This window comes from Hemitrygon akajei, chromosome 7, assembly GCF_048418815.1.
Source record: "Hemitrygon akajei chromosome 7, sHemAka1.3, whole genome shotgun sequence".
NCBI classification, from domain to species: Eukaryota; Metazoa; Chordata; class Chondrichthyes; order Myliobatiformes; family Dasyatidae; genus Hemitrygon; species Hemitrygon akajei.
The window spans coordinates 169,153,588-169,173,120 of NC_133130.1; the positions used below are offsets into that span (position 1 = coordinate 169,153,588).

Here is a 19,533-nt window from a genome sequence, read left to right on the forward strand (position 1 = left end):
TTAAATATAACCAATGACTTTCTTCCCCACAGCTGTCTGTGGCAATTAATTCCACAGATGCACCACCCTCTGGTTAAAGAAATTCCTGCTCATCTCTGTTTTAAATGGACATCCTTCTGTTCTGTGGCTGTGCCTTCTGATCCACGATAGGAAACATCCACTCCACATTCCTCTATCTAGGCTTTTCAATATTTAATAGGTTTCAGTGAGAGTTCTCCACTGTGCATACCCCTCCCATTGTATTCTTCTAAACACCCAGAGCCATCAAACACTCCTCATTCTGATGAACCTCCTCTGGACCCTCTCCAATGCCAGCACATTCTTTTTTAGGATAAGGGGCCCAAAAACTGCCCCAAAAACTGTCCAAGTACGGTCTGACCAATAACTTATAAAACTGAAACGCAGCGATTTTGGAAATTCCTTTCCAAAAGTCAAGTTACGTTTGTGGAAGGAACAAAACAGAAGTCAATATTACTGAGAGAGATTGGAGAAATAGAGAAATGAGAATTATTTGTCACAAGTGCACCGAAACTTACAGTGTAAGTTCTTCCAATCCATTATGGAAGTTGAATGCAAGTGAGTACTGAGATATTTTATCATTTTAAATATAAATGTGTAAGCTTCTTACCAGCAGTAGTCCAGGAGATGTGGAGGGAGAACCGGAATGTAAACGTGCTGCCAGTACATGGGGTAGAGCATAGCTGCTGAGCCGTGGATGCAGGCTGTTAACTGGAAGAAATAAGAGAAAATTCTTATCAATTCATGTACAGTTGAAGTAACATTTCAAGCAAAAAGAACCTTCACATTGACACAGATGGGTTCTTGCTGAGTTCAGGTAGACTGATATTTCCAGGAATCAATGGAGTACATGGGTTGAAAAGATCACACTAGGAATTCTGTGTAGCCTCTGGTTTCCTTACTTAAGGAATATATCTGCCCTGGAGGGAAATAGAGAAGATTCATCATATTGATTCAGGAAGGAGGGATTGTACTAAGGAAAAATAAAGTGATCTGGACTTCAACTTTCTGGAGTCTATAAGGAAATAAATTAGGTTTAATTAGCTTTATTTGTCACATATATACATCAAAACATCTAAAGATAGAGTGAAATGTGCCATTTGTGTCAATGACCCACACAGTGCAAAGATGCGCTGGGGCGGCCCGCATGTGTCACAATGCTTCTGGCAGCAATGGAGCGTGCCCACAGCTTACTAACCCTAACACATACATTTTTGGAATATTCGCAGGAAGCACATGCAGTTAATGGGAAAACATGCTAACTCCTTACAGACAGCGGCAGGGATTGCTGGCACTGTAAAGCATTACAATAATCACTACATTGCCTTGCCACCCTTGATCTTATTGACACCTGTCAGATTTGGAAGAGGCTTAACTGTGGTGTGAGGATGTCTCCTTTGATGGGGGTTTATCTAGAACTAGGGAGCACAGTTTCAGGAGATGATGATATTCATCAAAGCTGAGATGATGAAGAATTTCTTCTCTCCAGGTGTTACTCTGCTCCAGTGAGCCATTGACAGTCAGGAAATACAGTCAGTGGCCACATTATTAGGTACACCTGCTTGCTAATGCAAATATCTAAACAGCCAATCATGTGGCAGCAACTTGATGCATAAAAACATGCATACATGGTCAAGAGGTTCCGTTTTTGTTTACACCAAATATCAGAATGGGGAAGAAATGTGATCTAAGTGACTTTGACCATGGAATGATTGTTGGTGCCAGATGGGGTGGCTTGAGTATCTCTGAAACTGCTGATCTTCTGGGATTTTCCCACACAACAGTCTCAAGAGGTTATAGAGAATGGTGCGAGAAACAAAAAAAAAACATCCAGTGCTTGGTAGCTCTGTGGACAAAGACGCCTTGTTTATGAGAGAGGTCAGAGGAGAATGGCTAAACCGGTTCAAGCTGACAGGAAGGCGACAGTAACTCAAATAACCCTGTGTTACAACAGCAGTGTGCAGAGGAGCCTCTCTGAACACACAACATGTCAAATCTTAGACTGGATGGGCTACAACAGCAGAAGACCATGAACATACATTTACTGGCCACTTTATTAGGGAAAGGAAATACCTAATGAAGTGGTCACTGAGTGTATTCAGGACCATGGCAAACAGACACTTGGACCACAAGAGAATCAAGGATGTGAGGAAAAAGTGGAATTGAAGCCATGATCATATCAGACATGATCTGATTAAATGACTCATATTTCTTATGTTCTTAGAATGCTGGTTTTTGAATGTTAATCATTAATAATTGTAATTTAAAACCATCAAAAAGAGAGAAAAATATGTACTTCTAAACTAAATATTAAAATCTATCATTCTAGACGATATTCTGAACAGCTCGGTGAATGATTCAACATGCGTTAAGCTGAAAGTGACGGCTTTACACTGATTAAAACACGGCACTTGATCTTGTTTCTGTCAGGTAATTAAGCTCCATCCTCAATATTCAGCACTAAATCTCCAGCATCAGTCAGTGGAGCTTGGATCAGGGACTGACCACGGGATAATGATCAGGCATCTCAGTATTGCAACAAAAGTTATCTTCACAGACCAACAAACAGGCATGTGCATATTTGTGATAAGCAAATTACTTCAGTTCAAAAATCCATGTCATTATTGCCACAGGTGAAACAATCTCATGACACTGAACTCTGCTTATGGACAACTTTTCTTCCCAACTTATCCCATTGAGAGGATACATATTTCTTTGTTCTGTAATCTTGCATCCACTATTATCCAAGTCTGACAGTCACATAATCAACATGAAGGACTATTTTAAACTGTACTGTTCAAAGTTCAAAACACATTTATTATCAAAGTATGTATAAATGATACCAGCTTGAGATTAATCTCCTTACAGGCAGCCACAAAACAAGAAACGAGAAAGAACCCCGGTAAAAAAGAGTAACAAAACCTCAATGTGCAGAGAGAAAAAAAAACACAAATTGTGCATACAATCAAAGCAAGCAACAGCATTCAGAACTAAAGTGAGTCCTTAAACACGAAGCCCAGAGCAGCAGGAGCAGACCCACAGCATCAGTTCATTGGCAGCAGAGCAAAATGGAACTTGCAGAAAGAAAGCCCAGGCTCACAGCCTCAGCCTCAGTGTTGCAGAGAGCACGGCCAACATCACAGAGCAGCCCGACCCTCACCCTGGCTTTTCAGTCCGGTGTTTAAATTGTCCAAACATCGGGTTGTTCCTCACACAAGCACCCAGGCCCTTTCGCTTCAATATGCTCTGGGCCTGGACCCCACCGCCATGTTCCAGCCCATACCCGTACAGGCGGATTCATTTTATTAAAAAGATTCTAATTAGCATTTACATCAGATAAATCATCAAAGATTGATTAGCTTTAAATCCACCACGACAAAGACTTTGGACAATATCTACAGCGTTCAACCTGACTTAGTATAGATCTTGTGTGTATTAAGTGATATATAGAACACAATTCCACACAAGCAGCTGTAACAATAACTTTATAACCCCACTCTTGCTAAACTGCTGTCAGCATTTATTCAGTTCCTCCGGTATATAATAAAGTGGCCACTGAGTGTATGGTCGTAGTCTTCTACTGCTGTAGCGCATCCACTTCAAGGTTCAACATGTTGTGCATTCCTCTCTCATTAACAAGGCATTTTTGCTCACAGAACTGTTACTCGAGCTATTTTTTTTTTTGCACCAATCTCTGTAAACTCTAGAGATTGTTGTGTGTGAAAATCCCAGATCAGCAGTTTCTGAGATATGCAAACCACCCCATCTGGCACCAACAAGCATGCCACAGTCAAAGTCACTTAGATCACATTTCTTCCCCAATCTGATGTTTGGCCTGAACAACAACTGAACATCTTGACCGCATCTGCATTCTTTTATGCACTGAGTTGCTGCCACATGATTGGTTGATTGTATTAACAGCTAACTGGCATTAACAATCTGGTGTGTAGGTGTAGCTAATAAAGTGGCCAGTGAGTGTATGCTTGGTGAGATACTGTGGGTATAGAGGCCATGCTCCAGTCAAATAACTGTGTGCATCTCCTGAATAACAGTTTCTTATCAAATAAAGGCAAACAAGTGAAATGTTAACAAGAAAAGAGATTCTGGAAATCTAAAGAAACACACACAAAATGCTGGAGAAACTCACCAAGTTAGACAGCATCTATAAAGGGGAATAAACAGTCAATGTTTTGGGCTGAGACCTTTCATTAGGATTGGAAAGAAATAGAGTAGAAGCCAGAATAAGAAGGTGAGGGGGAAGGGGAAGGAGTACATATGGCAGGTGATAGATGAGACCAGGTAAGCAGAAAGGTGGGTGGATGGGGCAAGGGGGCTGAAGTATGAAGCTGGGAGATGATAGGCGGAAGAGGTAAAGGGCTGAAAGAGAAGGAATTGGACAGGAGAGGAAAGTGAACCATGGAAGATAAGGAAGAAGAAGAAGCACCAGTGGGAGATGATGGGCAAGTGAGCAGAAGGGGTAAGAAGGGAACCAGAATAGGGAATGGAAAAAGAGAAAACGGGAAAGCAGGAAGATATTGCTGGGAGTTGGAGAAATCAATGCTCATGCTATCATGTTGGAGATTACTCAAATTGAATATGAGGTGTTGGTCCTCCACCCTGAGGTTGGCCTCATCATGGCAGTAGAGAAGGTTATGGATTAACATGTCAGAAAGGGAATGGGAAGTCAAATTCAAATGGATAGCCACTGGGAGTTTTTTTACTTTTCGATGAACAGAAGAAAAGTACTTGACAAAACCGCCTCCGATCTGTGCTTGGTCTCATACATGCCTGATTTGCTGAGACCCTCCGGGGGGGGGGGTGTTATAATTTCTGATGAACTTTTCAGCTGTGATAAAACATGAATTGATTCCTGCTGAGAAAGCGTAATAACAGCACTGGAATAGTTGAATTTGTAGATGAATAAGACTTTGGTGAGGCCTAATTTGGAGAATTGTGTAAAGTTTTGGTTTACAATCTTCAGGAAAGATATCAATTACAGTAATTTACCCACTATTTCAAATAACTGGTTCTTTTTAAATAAGTCCCTTCTAAAGCTGGAGTTGCGAACTCAGCCAGCTCCATTGTGGGGCCTAGCCTCCCCAACATCGAGAACATCTTCAAAAGGTGATGCTTATAAAGGTGGCATCCATCATTAAGGACCCCCATCACACAGGATGTGCCCTCTTCTCATTGCTACCATCAGGGAGGAGGTACAGGAGCCTGAAGACACAGACTTGGAGTTTCAAGAACAATGTCTTCCCCTCCGTCATCAGATTTCTGAATGGACAATGAAGTACAAAGTTCAAAGTAAATTTAATGTCAAAGTACATTTACATCATCATATGATATTCATTTTCTTGGGGCCAATCACAGTAAATACAAGAAACACCATACAATCAAAGAAAGATCACACCCAACAAGTCAGACAAGCAACCAATATGCACAAAAAAAACTGCAAATAAAAAAAGAGAAAAATAATAATAATCATAAATAAGTATTAAATATCAAGAACATGAGATGAAGAGTCCTTGAATGTGAGTCCAGTTCAGTGAAACAGTTCAGTGATGGGCAAGTGAAGTTATCCCCTCTGAATGAAGAGCCCGATGGTTGAAGGGTAAAAACTGTTCTTGAACCTGGTGGTGTGGGTCCTAAAGTTCCTGTACCTTCTTCCCAATGGCAGCAGTGAGAAGAGAACATGGCCTAGATGGTGACAGCACTGCATGTCAAGATGGCTTTACCTGTAACGGACTTTGCAATATCCACTACTTTTTGCAAGCTATTCTGTACAAGGGCATTGGTATTTCCATACCAAGACATGATGCAACCTATCAATATACTCTCCACCAGACATCTGTAGAAGTCTGTCAAAGTTTCAGATGACATGCTAACTCTTCACAAACTTCTAAGAAATTAGAGGCAAAACCATGCTTTCTTTGTAATGGCAAATTGGAGTGGATTCAAGTCACTTCTCAGGCAGGAGTTGATATGTTTCATCACCAACCTTTCAAAGCACTTCATCACAGTGGATTTAAGTGCTACTGGACGACAGTCATTGAGGCAGGTTACCAAGTTACCACATATAATTGAAGCTTGCTTGAAGCAGCTGGGTGCCTCAGACTGCTGAAGTGGAAGGCTAAAAATATCTGTGAACACTGCAGCCATTTGATGAGAACAGGCCTTTCGTACTTGGCCAGGTACCCTGTCTGGGCAGATGCTTTCCGTGTGTTCACCCCCCACGTAGGCCTCAAAGACTAAAATCACAAGGTCATCGGCAGCTGTGGGAGTTTGTGAAAGTGCCTCCATTTTTGATGGTCAAAGTGAGCACAGAAGGCTCTTAGCTCATCTGGGAGTGAAACCTTGTTGTCACCCGAGTCGCTTGGTTTCACTTTGTACGAGATGATAGCATTCAAACCTGTCACATACGTCAAGCATCCTTCAGTGATTCAAGTTTGGTTTGCAATTGCCACTTCACAAGTGAATGTCACTGATCTGGCCCTCAGCAGAATGCAGATCACTTGATTCATCCAGGGCTTCTAGCTATGGAAGACTGAATGTGGGGAAGCACTCGTCTACGACTGTTTTTATAAAGTCTGTGACAACTGTGATGTATTCATTCAGATCCTCGTTGAGTTCTTGAACATGACCCAGACCACTGACTTGAAACAATCCTGTAGCTGCTCCTCTTCCCATGACCACTTCTTTGTTGTCTGTATCTCTGAAACCTTGCCAGTATGCAGGTAGGAGGAGGACAGCTAAGAGATCAGATTTCCAGAAATGTGGTCTTGGTATGGAACGGTAAGTGTTCCTAATTGTAATGTAACAGTGGTCGAGTGTGTTGGAACCTCTGGTGTTGCAGATGATATGTAGATGATAATTGGGTAGAGACTTCTTCAAACAAGCCTGATTGAAGTCCACAACAATGATTTGTAAAATGTTGGGTAGATAGGCTGTTTCTTATTTGCTAATCACAGCATTCAAACATTAAGTGCTTGTTTTAACCCATGTACACTATCACAATATCTTTTTTTCTTTTATACCTGTTTTTGCACTAACTTATTTAAAAAAAATATATACTACTTCTTATTGTAATTTATTGTTTTTTATTATGATGTATTACAATGTACTGCGGCCGCAAAAATACAAATTTCACGATATACACCAGTAATATTAAACCTGATTCTGATTCAGAAAATGAGACCCAACTGCACTCTCAAGTGGAAGTAAAGTGATTTCCTCATTCTTTCAATGAACTGGGAATGAATCCCCAGTGTCCCAGGCAATGTTTATTCCTCAGTCAACATCAATAAAGTGACAGATGATCTGGTCAGTATCATGTTGGTGTTGGTGGCAGCCTGCTGTGAGCATATTGGCTGCCATGTTTCTGTAATGCAACAGCAACGATATTTCAAAACTGCTTCACTGGCTGTGAATTACGGTGCTTTAAATAGCAGTTCCAAGCCACGGGCAACCACAGTAATACATTCCATCTACTGAGGAACCATTTTCCAACATGCATTGTAGATAGGGAGGCAAATGAAAGGGTACTGCACAAGTCAGTTACCTGAGTAGGTAGAGGATGGGTTAACAGGGCAAAAAATGCAAGGGTAAGGTAAATGGGTTAACGACAAAAGCTGAAAATGAGAAGAAATTTCTTTTCTCAGGGAGCCGTGAATCTTTGTAATTCAATACTCCAGGAGCTGTGAAAACTCACTAGTTCAAGGCTGAGAGAGATTTGTTTTAGTTCATGTAGGAGCAAGAATGATTGAGGATCATGCAGGGGAGTGCTCCAAAGAATGCGCCTCAATGATATTACTGACAGCACTGAAACTGCCGTTGGGCAGAAGGTGCAGGGGTCCTGGGTGCCACACGTCGGGTTTGGGATCAGTTGTAGCCCTGCTGCTATCGGACTGCTGGACAGGCTCTACTCGCCTCAGTGCTGACTGGGCTCCACAACTGTGGACCCCCTTTCAGGCACACTGCAGTTCATGTTCCATGCGTTTTTGTTTACTTCTTTGTTACTATTTGCATGATTTGATCAAGACTCTGAAGCTGTGGCCTGCGACTGTCGGCACAGTGCTGAATTAACTCCGTGGTTGTGGCTCCCATACCGGCTTCACTCGCCTCAACGCCTCTGTGGCTATGGACACACTTTTGGAGCTTATGTTCTGTGTGGTATTTGTTTACTTTCTATTGTTTGCACAATTTGTTCTTTTCCTCACACATTGGGTGTTTGATGGTGTTTGTAGTGTGGGGCTTTTCTTTAAATAGGTTCTATTGCATTTCCTTATTATGTGGCTGCCTGCTAGAAGACAAATCTCAAGGTTGCATATAGTATACATACTTTGAAGAATAGTTGGCCATTTTTTTCTGCTGCTGATGTTATTACGACCATCAAAACTAAAAGGCAGAACAGACTTGATGGGCTGAATGACCTAAATCTGCTCCTATATCTATATGACTCAAAATTAGAAGTTTAACTTGCACAATATAGAGGGTACAAAATAAAATAATAGACATAATACAATAATTTTAAAAAGTACAATTAACAGTTCAGTGTGACAGTTAGTCTGATGGTTTAAAATTGTACTCCTGAAACAGTCCACTTTCATTTTTAATAGTTATCCTTCTTTCACTCATAATACTTGAGTAAAGAGAAAGACATATTAAGCAAATTTAATTTAGAATTCTCAGATGCAGTATCTTTACTGTTTCACATTTTGCAGAACATGTTTAGCATTTTTAAATTCCCTTATTGTCCTGTTTCTGTCTAATATCTCAAAAATTTGTGCTTTACATACAAGAGGGATTTGCTGAACAGTCACCAAGGATCTGGAGCTGAAAAATTCGAAAGAAGAAATCTTAAAAAGAAAGATTAGCTTTATTTATCACATGCACGTCAAAACATACAGTGAATGCATCGTTTGTGTCAACAACCAAGGTGTGCTGGGGGTGCAAGATGTTCTTACTGTGCTTCCAGTGCCAACATAGCATGCCCACACTTTCTTGCCTTAACCCGTACGTCTTTGGGATGTGGGAAGAAGCAGGTGCGGTCATGGGGAGAATATACAAACTCCTTACAAACAGTGGAGGAATTGAACCCTGATCTTACAGCTGGCACTGTAATGCATTTCGCTAACTACTACACTACCATGCCATCCACATTATTTTCAATACTCGAATTAATGCACAAATCTGACCATTTGCCGAAGAATGGATTTTTGACTTGGTTGGCAATGTAGAGAAAACCAATGCACTATCCCATCTAAAACTTCCATTTGTAAACAAGAGAATATCCGAAAAAAATGTCATTCCCTTCCTTCAATTCCCCGTCTCTGCTCTCAGGATGAGGCTTTTCATTCCAGAACTAATGAGACGTCTTCCTTCTTCAAAGAAAGGGGCATCCCTTCCTTCACCATCAACGCTGCCCTCACACACATCACTTCCACTTCGCGCATGTCCGCCCTCACTCACCCCACTAGGGATGGGGTTCCTCTAGTCCTCACCTACCACCCAACCAGCCTCCACCTCCAGCACATAATTCTCCATAACTTCTGCCATCTCCAGCAGGATTCTGCCACCATGCACATCTCCCCCCTCCCCCCTCCCTTACTACTATTCAGGGCCCCAAACAGTCCTTCCAAGTGGGGGTCATCTATTGTATCCGGTGCTCCCAGTGTGGCTTCCTGTATATCAGTGAGATCTGACATAGATTGGGAGACCACTTCGTCGAGCACCTATGCTCCATCCACCAGAAAAAGGCACCCATTTTAATTCTACTTCCCATTCCAATTCTGACATGTCAGTCCATGGCCTCCTCTACTGCCGCAATGAGGCTGCACTAGATTGGAGAAGCAACACATTATATACCATCTGGATCGCCTCCAACCTGATGGCATAAACATCGATTTCTCAAATTTCTGGTAAGGCTCACTCTCTCACCTTATCTTCTTACCTGCCCATCACCTCTCTCTGGTGCTCCTCCCCCTTCCCTTGGTCATCTGTCCACTTCTGTCAGATTCCCCCTTCTCCAGCCCTGTATCCCTTTCACCAAGAAACTTCTCAGCTTTTTACTTCAACCCTCCCCCCTTTTCCGGTTTCACCTATCTACTACTACCTTGTATTTCTTCCTCTCCTCCCCCCACCTTCTTACTCTGACTTCTCAGTCCTGATGAAGGGTCTCGGCTCGAAACATTGACTGCTTACTCTTTTCCATAGGAGCTGCCTGGCTGCTGAGTTCCTCCAGCATCTTGTGTGTGTTGCTTACCTTCCATTTGTAGTTCGTTGCACACTGGCTTTTATCCAAATTTATCTTTTACGTGCAAATTTTTGTTGCAATAATTTCTACCTCACAAGGACATAAGAAATCAGAACAGGTCATTTGCCTCTTCAGGCTTCCTCTGCTATTTACTGACAGCATGGCACAACTCCCGGAGCTCCCTAAACACAAGAGACTGCAGATGCTGGAAATCTTGAGCAAAACACAAGAAAAAATGGAGGAACACAGCAGGGCTGGCATCGTATATGGAGGGGAATAATCAGTCGATGCTTCGGGTCAAGACCCTTCATCAGGACTGGATTTCTTTGTATCCAACCCTTCTTCATCAACCCTTTACTTCTTCTACCTATCGCCTTCTAGCTTGTTGCTTCGCCCACCTTCCCCCACACCCAGTCTCAACAATCACTTTCCAGCTTGTACTCCTTCTTCTCACCCCACCTTCTTCTTCTGGCTTCCGCCTCCTACATTTCCAATCCTGATAAAGGGTCTCACCCAAAACCATCAACTGTTCACTCTTCTCCATTGATACGCTTCCCGAACCTGCTGAGTTCCTCCAGTACTTTGTGTGTATCAGTCAGCTCCATCTTCCCTCATTAGTCCCCTATTCTTCAACTCACGAAGTGCTCAACAATCTACCGACCTATCCCTTGAATGGATTCAGTAATTGAGCACACAAAGTGGAGTGTGGCAGAGATTCACAATGCTTGAAGCCATTCCTTTATTCAGTCCCAGATTGCTGATAAGGACCAGTTGCAGACACCTTAGCCAAAGGGAACATGTTCTCAGCTACTATTCCATTGTGCCCTCAGAGAATACAACACGTTCAAGTGCAATCATTGTAAATGGGGGGAGCACAGGTTCAGTTCACACAATCTTTTCTTCACAGCACAATCCATTTATCCATCCAGTAAACTCCTCTAAGACAAATAAATTTACTTCAGGAAACAAGACTAAAACTATACATAGCACATTGTGGCCTCACCAATGGCTTATATAATTGTGGTGATTTCTAAGTAGGTAGATAAGTAGGCAGGTAAGTTGTTTTTTTATATTATAAATATATATATATAAATATATATATATATACACATAATGATGGCCTGCTTTCCTAATTGCTTGCTGTAACTACATGGTAACTTTCTACAAGCGTGTAGTAAGACACCCAGTTCTTTCTATATACCAATATTTCCCATTCGTATTATGCAAATGCTCTGAACTTTTTAAAACTTTTCCATATTAAAATAATAATTTCCAGTTGTATTCCACCCACTACGTTCCTACACACTCATTTTAAGGATTAGCTTTATCTGTCAAATCAAATCAGTGAAAATTGTGCTGGAAGCAACCCACAAATGTCGCTGCATTTCTAGTGCCAACATAGCACATAGAACTTACTAACCCTAACTTGTACATCTTCAGAATCTGCGAGGAAACTGGAGCACCCAGAGGAAACCCAGACAGTCACGAGGAGAATATACAGCGCGGAAATCAAATCCCAATCTTGCAGCTGATGCAGAGAAACACTGTGTAAATTCATCTTTGTATCCTTAATCTTGCATCGTCAGTAAATATGAACTTATTGCAAGATTCCCTTATTACATCACTGATACAGGCTGCAAATAGCCAAGTTTCTAACATGACCCTTACCATATCACGTTGCAACCTCTCAGCCCAAAAATGACAACTTATTACCACTACTTAGTGAGTTCAGGAACCAGAAAGCTTTGCTGCTGATATATAGAACTCTGGTTAGGTTGCAGCAAGACTATTGCATTTAATTCTGAGAGGATGTGAAGGCTTTGGAGAGGGTGCAAAAGATGTTCACCAGGATGCTGCCTGGATTAGAGAGCAGGTTCTGAAAGAAAAGGTTAAACAAACGGTCTGTTTTCTCTTGTGTGATGGAGGCTGAGGGGTGACCTGACAGAAGTTTGTAAGATTATGAGAGAAATGGATAAGGTAGGCAGCCGGTATCTTTTCCCCAGAGTTGAAATGTCTAATACCAGAAGGTATGTATTTGAAGTGAGAGGAGGGAAAGTTCAAAGGAGGTGAGTGGGGCAAGCTTTTCTTTTACCCCTACACATGGAAATGCACTGCCATGCGTGGTGCTAATATGAAAGAGGTGCTTAATAGCCTCTTAGATAGGGACATGAAAATGCAGAGAATGAAGGGATATGGGCATTGTGTAGACAAGAAGGATGCATTTAATTATAAGGTTACTTAGTTCAGTGCAACATTTTGGGCCAAAAGGCCTGGTCCTGATACAGGCACTCCCAACCTGGGATCCGTAGGCCCCTCAGCTAATGGTAAGCGTCCAGGGCATAAAAAAGGCTGTGAACACCTGCTCTAATTTGTTGCAAGTCTTCCTATAGCCACCATTCTGTTATCAAAATATAGTTTTACTGATAATCTCGTCAATTGAGAATGTGAAAGCTGTACCAAATTCATGCTTGGGTAGATCAGCTTTGACTGGTGTCCAGGTCTGTACCAGTGTTTTAAAAAATCATCCACATTTCAAACACCAACTTCACACGGCCCTTCTGTGCAATCCTACAAAATTGATTGGATCAGAAATATAATTTTATCTTATAACCACTTACTGAACATATTTTGGAAAATTCAAGTACATTAGATTAACCAACTCCCCCTACTTTATAAATTAATTGCTCTATTTCACTCAAGAATGCTGTTTTTATTTTATTTTCATTTAGAGACACAGCATGGAACAGGCCCCTCCGGCTCAGTGAGCTGTGCCTCCCTGTAACCCACCTACTTAACCTAATTTAATCGCAGGACAATTTAAAATGACCAATTAACCTACGTCTTTGGACTGGGGGGAAACTAGAGCACCCGGAGGAAACCCACGCACACACGTTAAGAATGTACAAACTTTCTCACAGAGGCTGCAGGAACTGAACTCCAAACTCTGAAAGCCTGAGCTGTAACAGTGCTGTGCTAACCACCACACTGCCACGAAGACTACACAACAAGGCTTCTGTTACTCTGAACAAAATTTGCCCACAGCTTCCTCCAGAGAGGAAACTGCTAGGAGCCTGTGTGATGGAGCATGAAACTAAAGAGATTTGGTATACTCTCCAGACATCTGTACAAGATGACAGTCTTTCCTGCAAGCTTCAAAATACATAAGGCGCTGCCTATTCAATCACTTGTCATTTACGGTGTCTGAATTGAAAACCTGCCATCATTATTCCTAACGTTACATGTGACCTTAAGGACACAAGTTCACCGTACAAATAGGTACATCAGGCCACTTAATATGAAAGAAAACCATGCAACCCTCAGCTACCAGAAGTATTTTTGTTTCACTGCATTGAAGTACAGTAGTGATAGATAGATACCTTATTGATCCCAAAGGAAATTACAGTGTCACAGTAGCATTACAAGTGCACAGATAATACAAACACACAAATATTAGAAGGAAGAAAAAATAAAAAATAAGTTACCTCTAACAGTCTAACAGGAGATGATCAAAATCATAAAATTATAAATACCTAAAAATGTTCATTTAAAATGAAAATTGCCATAAGTCTTGTCATTCAACGTCTGTTCACTTTATTTAAAAGACACTACTAATAATGCAAGTCCTGGTTAGGCGACCACTGACAGCAGGTAGACAATCTCTGAAGAGTATTTATAATGGCTGGGGCCACCCGTATTGCAAATACACTGCCCAGAAGAAGGCAAAGGCAAACCATTTCTCCAGAAAAGATTGCCAAGAACAATCATGGTCAAAGAACACAATCACCTACATCATATGACATGGCACATAATGATGATGATGATGACTAATAATTATTTATTCCTTATTGGATTCAACGCCCACTTATATAGTCTAGTAACTGTAATGTCACAAAAAGTGCCCAGAGGTGTTTTACAACAAAAAAAAACATTCTATATAATGAAATATTAAAAATGAAAATTGAAAATGGTGGAAATACCCAGCAAGTCAGGCAGCATCTGTGCATAGAGAAATACAGTTAGCTTTTCATGTCATAACTAAGGAAAAGTGAGAACACTTTAAGATACAGACAATTACTCGCTCCCAGCTGACACTATCTCATCTATTTTAGATTGGTTTCCACCATTTTGTTGTCATTCACTTTGTTCTTTCCAGCCCTACCCAATCACTTCATTTTCAAACATGCCTGCCCTGTTTTGTTGATAGATCTTTGGGCTGGAATATTCATTGTTCTTCCTCTACAGATGTTGCGGTGCATATCCAGCATCTTCTTCTGTTTCAGTTTTCCGCGAATTTCCTCCAGTTGCCCTGGCTTCCTCCCACATTCTAAACATATACATTAGGGTTAGCAAGTTGTGGGCATGTTACGTTGGAGCCGGACCCATGGCAACACTTGCGGGCTGCCCTCAGCACATCCTGTGTTGGTCATTGAAGCAGATGACATATTTCACTGTATGATTCAATGTTCACATGACAAGTAGAACTAATAGACTGATCGAGTCCTAGAAAAGTACAGCACAGAAACAGGCTCCTCTTCAGCTCATGCAGTCCATGCCAAACCACTTAAACTGCCTCGTTCTATTGACTGCACACGGATCATAGCTCTCTGTACCCCTACCATTCCATGTACCTATCTAAACTTCTCTTAAATGTTGAAATTAAAATCACCATATAACAATTACAGCACAGAAACAGGCCATCTCGGCCCTTCTAGCCCATGCCGAATGCTTACTCTCACCTAGTCCCACTGACCTGCACTCAGCCCATAACCTTCCATTCCTTTCCTGTCCATATACCGATCCAATTTTACTTTAAATGACAATACCGACCTTGCCTCTACCACTTCTACTGGAAGCTCGTACCACTCTCTGAGTAAAGAAATACCCCCACGTGTTACCCCTAAACTTTTGCCCCCTGACATCCACCTCTTGCTTGCATTCACCTTATCTATACTCTTCATAATTTTGTATACCTCTATCAAAACTCTTCTCAATCTCCTATGTTATAGGGAATAAAGTTCTAACCTTTTCAATCTTCAAATTTACAACCTTTATCTTTAATTAGCATCTTTTCTCTCTTTGCAATTGATAAGATACAAAGACAGGTGGCCAAAAGCTTGTGAAAATGAGAGATTGGAAAATTTGAGAGATGGCAATGATTGAATGGTAAGAAGATGACAAAGATGCCCTGTGGAAGGAGTGTTGATAGTGCAATGGATATAAGAGCCACACACATCGGGAGGGCCCAGACCACAAGGGATTTGAAAGCAGCACTGGGAATTTTTAAACTCTGCCACTGCTCAACCAGGAGCCAATGTAGCTGAACTTAATTTCAAGTGAATTAGGTCTCTGGACACAGCTTTGTGTAAGCTTAGTTTTACTGACAAAAAAAAATGCCATAAGCTGCCCAGAATTAGTTGAATCTAGAAGTGACAAAGGCATAAATAAAGGTTGTAGCAGGTGTAGTGTAGTGTGGAAATAGTATTGGAAAAGAATATCTAAAATACAACTCTACAAAAAATTTTGCACATGTATGATAGCATACTGGTTAGCGTAATGCTTTATAGTGCCAGCCATAAGATGGAGTTCAATTCCTGCCACTGTCTGCAAGGACTTTGTACATTCTCCCCATGACTATGCAGATTTCTCTCATATTCCAAACATATACGTTAGGGTTAGTAAATTGTGGACATGTTACGTTGCCACTAGAAGTATGGTGACAATTGCAGATTGCCCCCAACACATCACAGACTGCGTTGACACAAACAACACATTTCACTACGTTTCGATGATTCAATGTACATGTGTCAAACAAAGTTAATCTTTTTCTTAGGAAAATATATTAAATCATGCATCATAATTAGAAAAATTCCTAGCAGCTTTCTCTCTGGAGGAAGCATTGGGCAAATATCACATCAGAATTGCAACCAGCCCGGTTCAATGCAGATTGATACAGTCAGCAACTGGGAAGAGTTTGTGAGGGGCCAATGATAATCAATATGCATAAGAACATAAAACAGTAAGGAAACAAGATGGCCCTTTAGTGCAAACCTTCTGGATTCCTGTTCTGTACCCTGTAAACTGACTTTTTCCAAAAGCAGCCATCCGGAAAGTACTATACGGTTATTAAAATAAAAACTTTACATCATCGTAAAAGTTTCTTCCCCCCGTCAGTTAATCTGATCAACCACTGTAGTTAGCCGTCACCACCCACTCACATCTATCTATAACCCCAGTAAACACTTTAAACCGCTTTTTATAATAATGTTTACACCATAACTACATGATGGCATGTATTTAGTTTTTTACGCATGTTTTGTTTTATTCTATATCTATTCTTTAACCTCCAAGTTTATGTTGTATATATTTATTTATTCTTTGTAGCTGTGGAAGGTGGTTGTTTTTGTTGCATGTCATACCCTGACCAACACACCACAGCGAATTCCTAATCCATAGAAATGTAAATGGTAAATAAAGTTGGTCCTCTACCGTTTCATGTTCTAATACCTTGTCAAACAACTTCAGAATGGCTATAAGGATTGTTGCAACTTATTTGTTAAGTTTTTTAAAATCTGCAATTTTATTCATAAGATCTTTCATCTTTTTGTCTTTTTATTAAATGGGCTTGTGAGGTTGTCCAGCTGATTGTTCATTATAAATAATTCATTCCAGCAACTTGTTCTGGTAAGTAACCAAATATTGTTCAATTTAAAATCAAAGAATACATGGGATCTGGGAAAAATATGAATAGCCTGTCAGTTTAATATATATTGAATACATTTCTAACATCAAGGGTCAATTTTGCTGCTCACCATATACATTTACATGTATTAGAAATTTGTGTGGTGTGTTGGCCAGGGTACGAAATGCAACAAAGAAACACCATTCAAAAATTATAAAGAATAGAGAATTATATAAAATATAAAGTTAGAGGTTAAAGTGTGGATATGGAATAAAATGTGCATAAGCTAAAGTCATATATATATCAGTATTACAGTGGAGTAAAGAGAATTACAGAGACATGAGAGAGGAGTTGCCTAGAATTGATTGGAAAAGAACACTGGCAGAGATTATGACAGAGCAGCAATGGCTGGAATTTGTGGAAGCAATTCAGAAGGCTCAAGATATATACATTCCAAAGAGGAAGAAGTATTCTAAAGGAAAGATAAAGGAAAATTAGTGGAAAGTTAGAGGATTGGGAAGCTTTTAAAAACTAACAGAAGGCATCTGAAAGTCATTAAGAAGTTAAAGACGGAATACAAAAGTAAGCTGGCCAATAACGTTGAGGAGGATATCAAAAGTTTCTTCAGATACATAAAGTGTAAAAGAGAGGCATAAGTGGACATTGGACCACTGAAAAACGATGCTGGAGAAGTAGTGTTGGAGGACACCAATATAGCAGATGAACTGAATGAGTATTTTGCATCAGCCGTCACTACGGATGACACTAGCAGTATGGTGGAAGTTCCAGTTGTCAGGGTTATGAAGTTTGTTAAGTTATCATTACTAGAGGGGTAAACTGAAAGATCTGAAGGCAGATAAGTTATCTGGACCGGATGAGATACACCCCAGCATTCTGAAGGGGGTGGCTGAAGAAATCGTGGAGGCATTAGTAATGGTCTTTTAAGAAGCACTAGATTCTGGAATGGTTCGGGAAGACTGGAAAATTACAAATATCACTCCATTCTTCAAGAAAGGAGAAAGGCAGAAGTAAGGAAACTATAGGCCAGTTAGTCTGACTTCAGTGGTTGGGAAAACGTTGGAGTCAATTATTAAAGAAGAGGTCTCAAGATACTGGAAGCCACCTGATACAATAGGCCGTAGTCAGCATAGTTTCCTCAAGGGAAAATCTTGCCTAACAAATCTGTCGGAATTCTTTGAAAAAATAACATGCAAGATAGATCAAGGAGAATCGGTTCACATTGTGTACTTGGATTTTCAGAAGGTTTCTGACAATGTGCCACACATGAGGCTGCTTAACAAGCTATGAGCCCATATGGTATTACAGGAAAGATTCTAGCATGGATAAAGTAGTGGCTGATTGGCAGGAGGCAAACAGTGGGAATAAAGGGAGCCTTTCCTGGCTGGCTGCCAGTGACTAGTGGAGTTCCACAGGTAGCTGTGCTGGGACCGATTTGTTTTATGGTATATATCAATGATTTGACTGATGGAATTGATGGCTTTGTTACAAAGTTTTCAGACAATATGAAGATCGGTAGAGGGGCAGTTAGTTTTGAGGAAGTAGAGAGGCTACAAAAGGACTTCAGAGAGATTTGAAGAATAGGCAAATAAATGGCAGATGGAAACAGTGTTGGGAAGTGTATGGTGATGCACTTAGGTAGAAGAAATGAAAGGGTTGACTTTTCTAAATGGAGAGAAAATACAAAAAAACTGAGGTGCAATGAGACTTGTGAGTGCTTATGCAGGATTCACTAAAGGTTAATTTGCAGGTTGAGTCTATGCTGAGGAAGACAAATGCAATGTTAGCATTCAGTTCAAGAGGACTAGAATGTAAAAGCAAGGATGTAATGTTGAAACTTTATAAAGCCCTGGTGAGGCCTCACTTGGAGTACTGTGTGCAAGTCTGGGCCCCTCATCTTTGAAAGGGTGTGCTGGAACTGGAGAGGGTTCAAAGGAAGTTCATGAAAATGATTCCAGGGTTGAATGGCTTGTCATATGAAAAGCAATTGATGGCTCTGGGCCTGCATTCACTAGAGCTTAGAAGAATGAAGGGTGACCTCATTGAAATCTATCGAATGGTGAAAAGCCTTGATAGAATGGATGTGGAGAGGATGGCTCCTATAGTAGAAGAGTCTAAGACCAGAGGACACAGCTCCAGAATAGAGGGACACCCTTTGAGAATGAAGATGAGGGGGAATTTCTTTAGCCAGACAGGGGCAAATCTATGGAATTGTTTGCCACAGGCAGTTGTGGAGGCCAAGTCTTTATGTATATTTAAGGCCAAGGTTGATAGATTCTTGATTGGTCGTGGCATTCCTAAATTCTTAGATCCTAAATCCGATTCCTAAATGGACAGTGAACCCTTGGACACTACCTCACTTTTTTAATATACAGTATTTCTGTTTTTTTGCATGTTTTTTAATCTATTCAATATACATACACTGTAATTGATTTACTTATTTATTTATTTATTTATTTTCTCTCTTCTATATTATGTATTGCATTGAACTGATGCTGCTAAGTTCACAAATTTCACGTCACATGCCAGTGATAATAAACCTGATTCTGATTAAGGGATGCCA

The 19,533-nt window shown here is 40.7% G+C and overlaps 1 protein-coding gene across 7 annotated transcripts in view; it reads right to left on the reverse strand.

Moving 5' to 3' along the window:
• dennd1a (DENN/MADD domain containing 1A) overlaps window positions 1-19,533 on the reverse strand; it is a 618,210-nt gene that overhangs the window by 302,049 nt on the left and 296,628 nt on the right. For all 7 annotated transcript variants that reach the window (XM_073052569.1, XM_073052565.1, XM_073052563.1 and 4 more), the window contains exon 10: window positions 629-729. In XM_073052569.1, coding sequence (XP_072908670.1) covers window positions 629-729 — 101 coding nt within the window. The remainder of the gene's footprint in view (window positions 1-628; window positions 730-19,533) is intronic.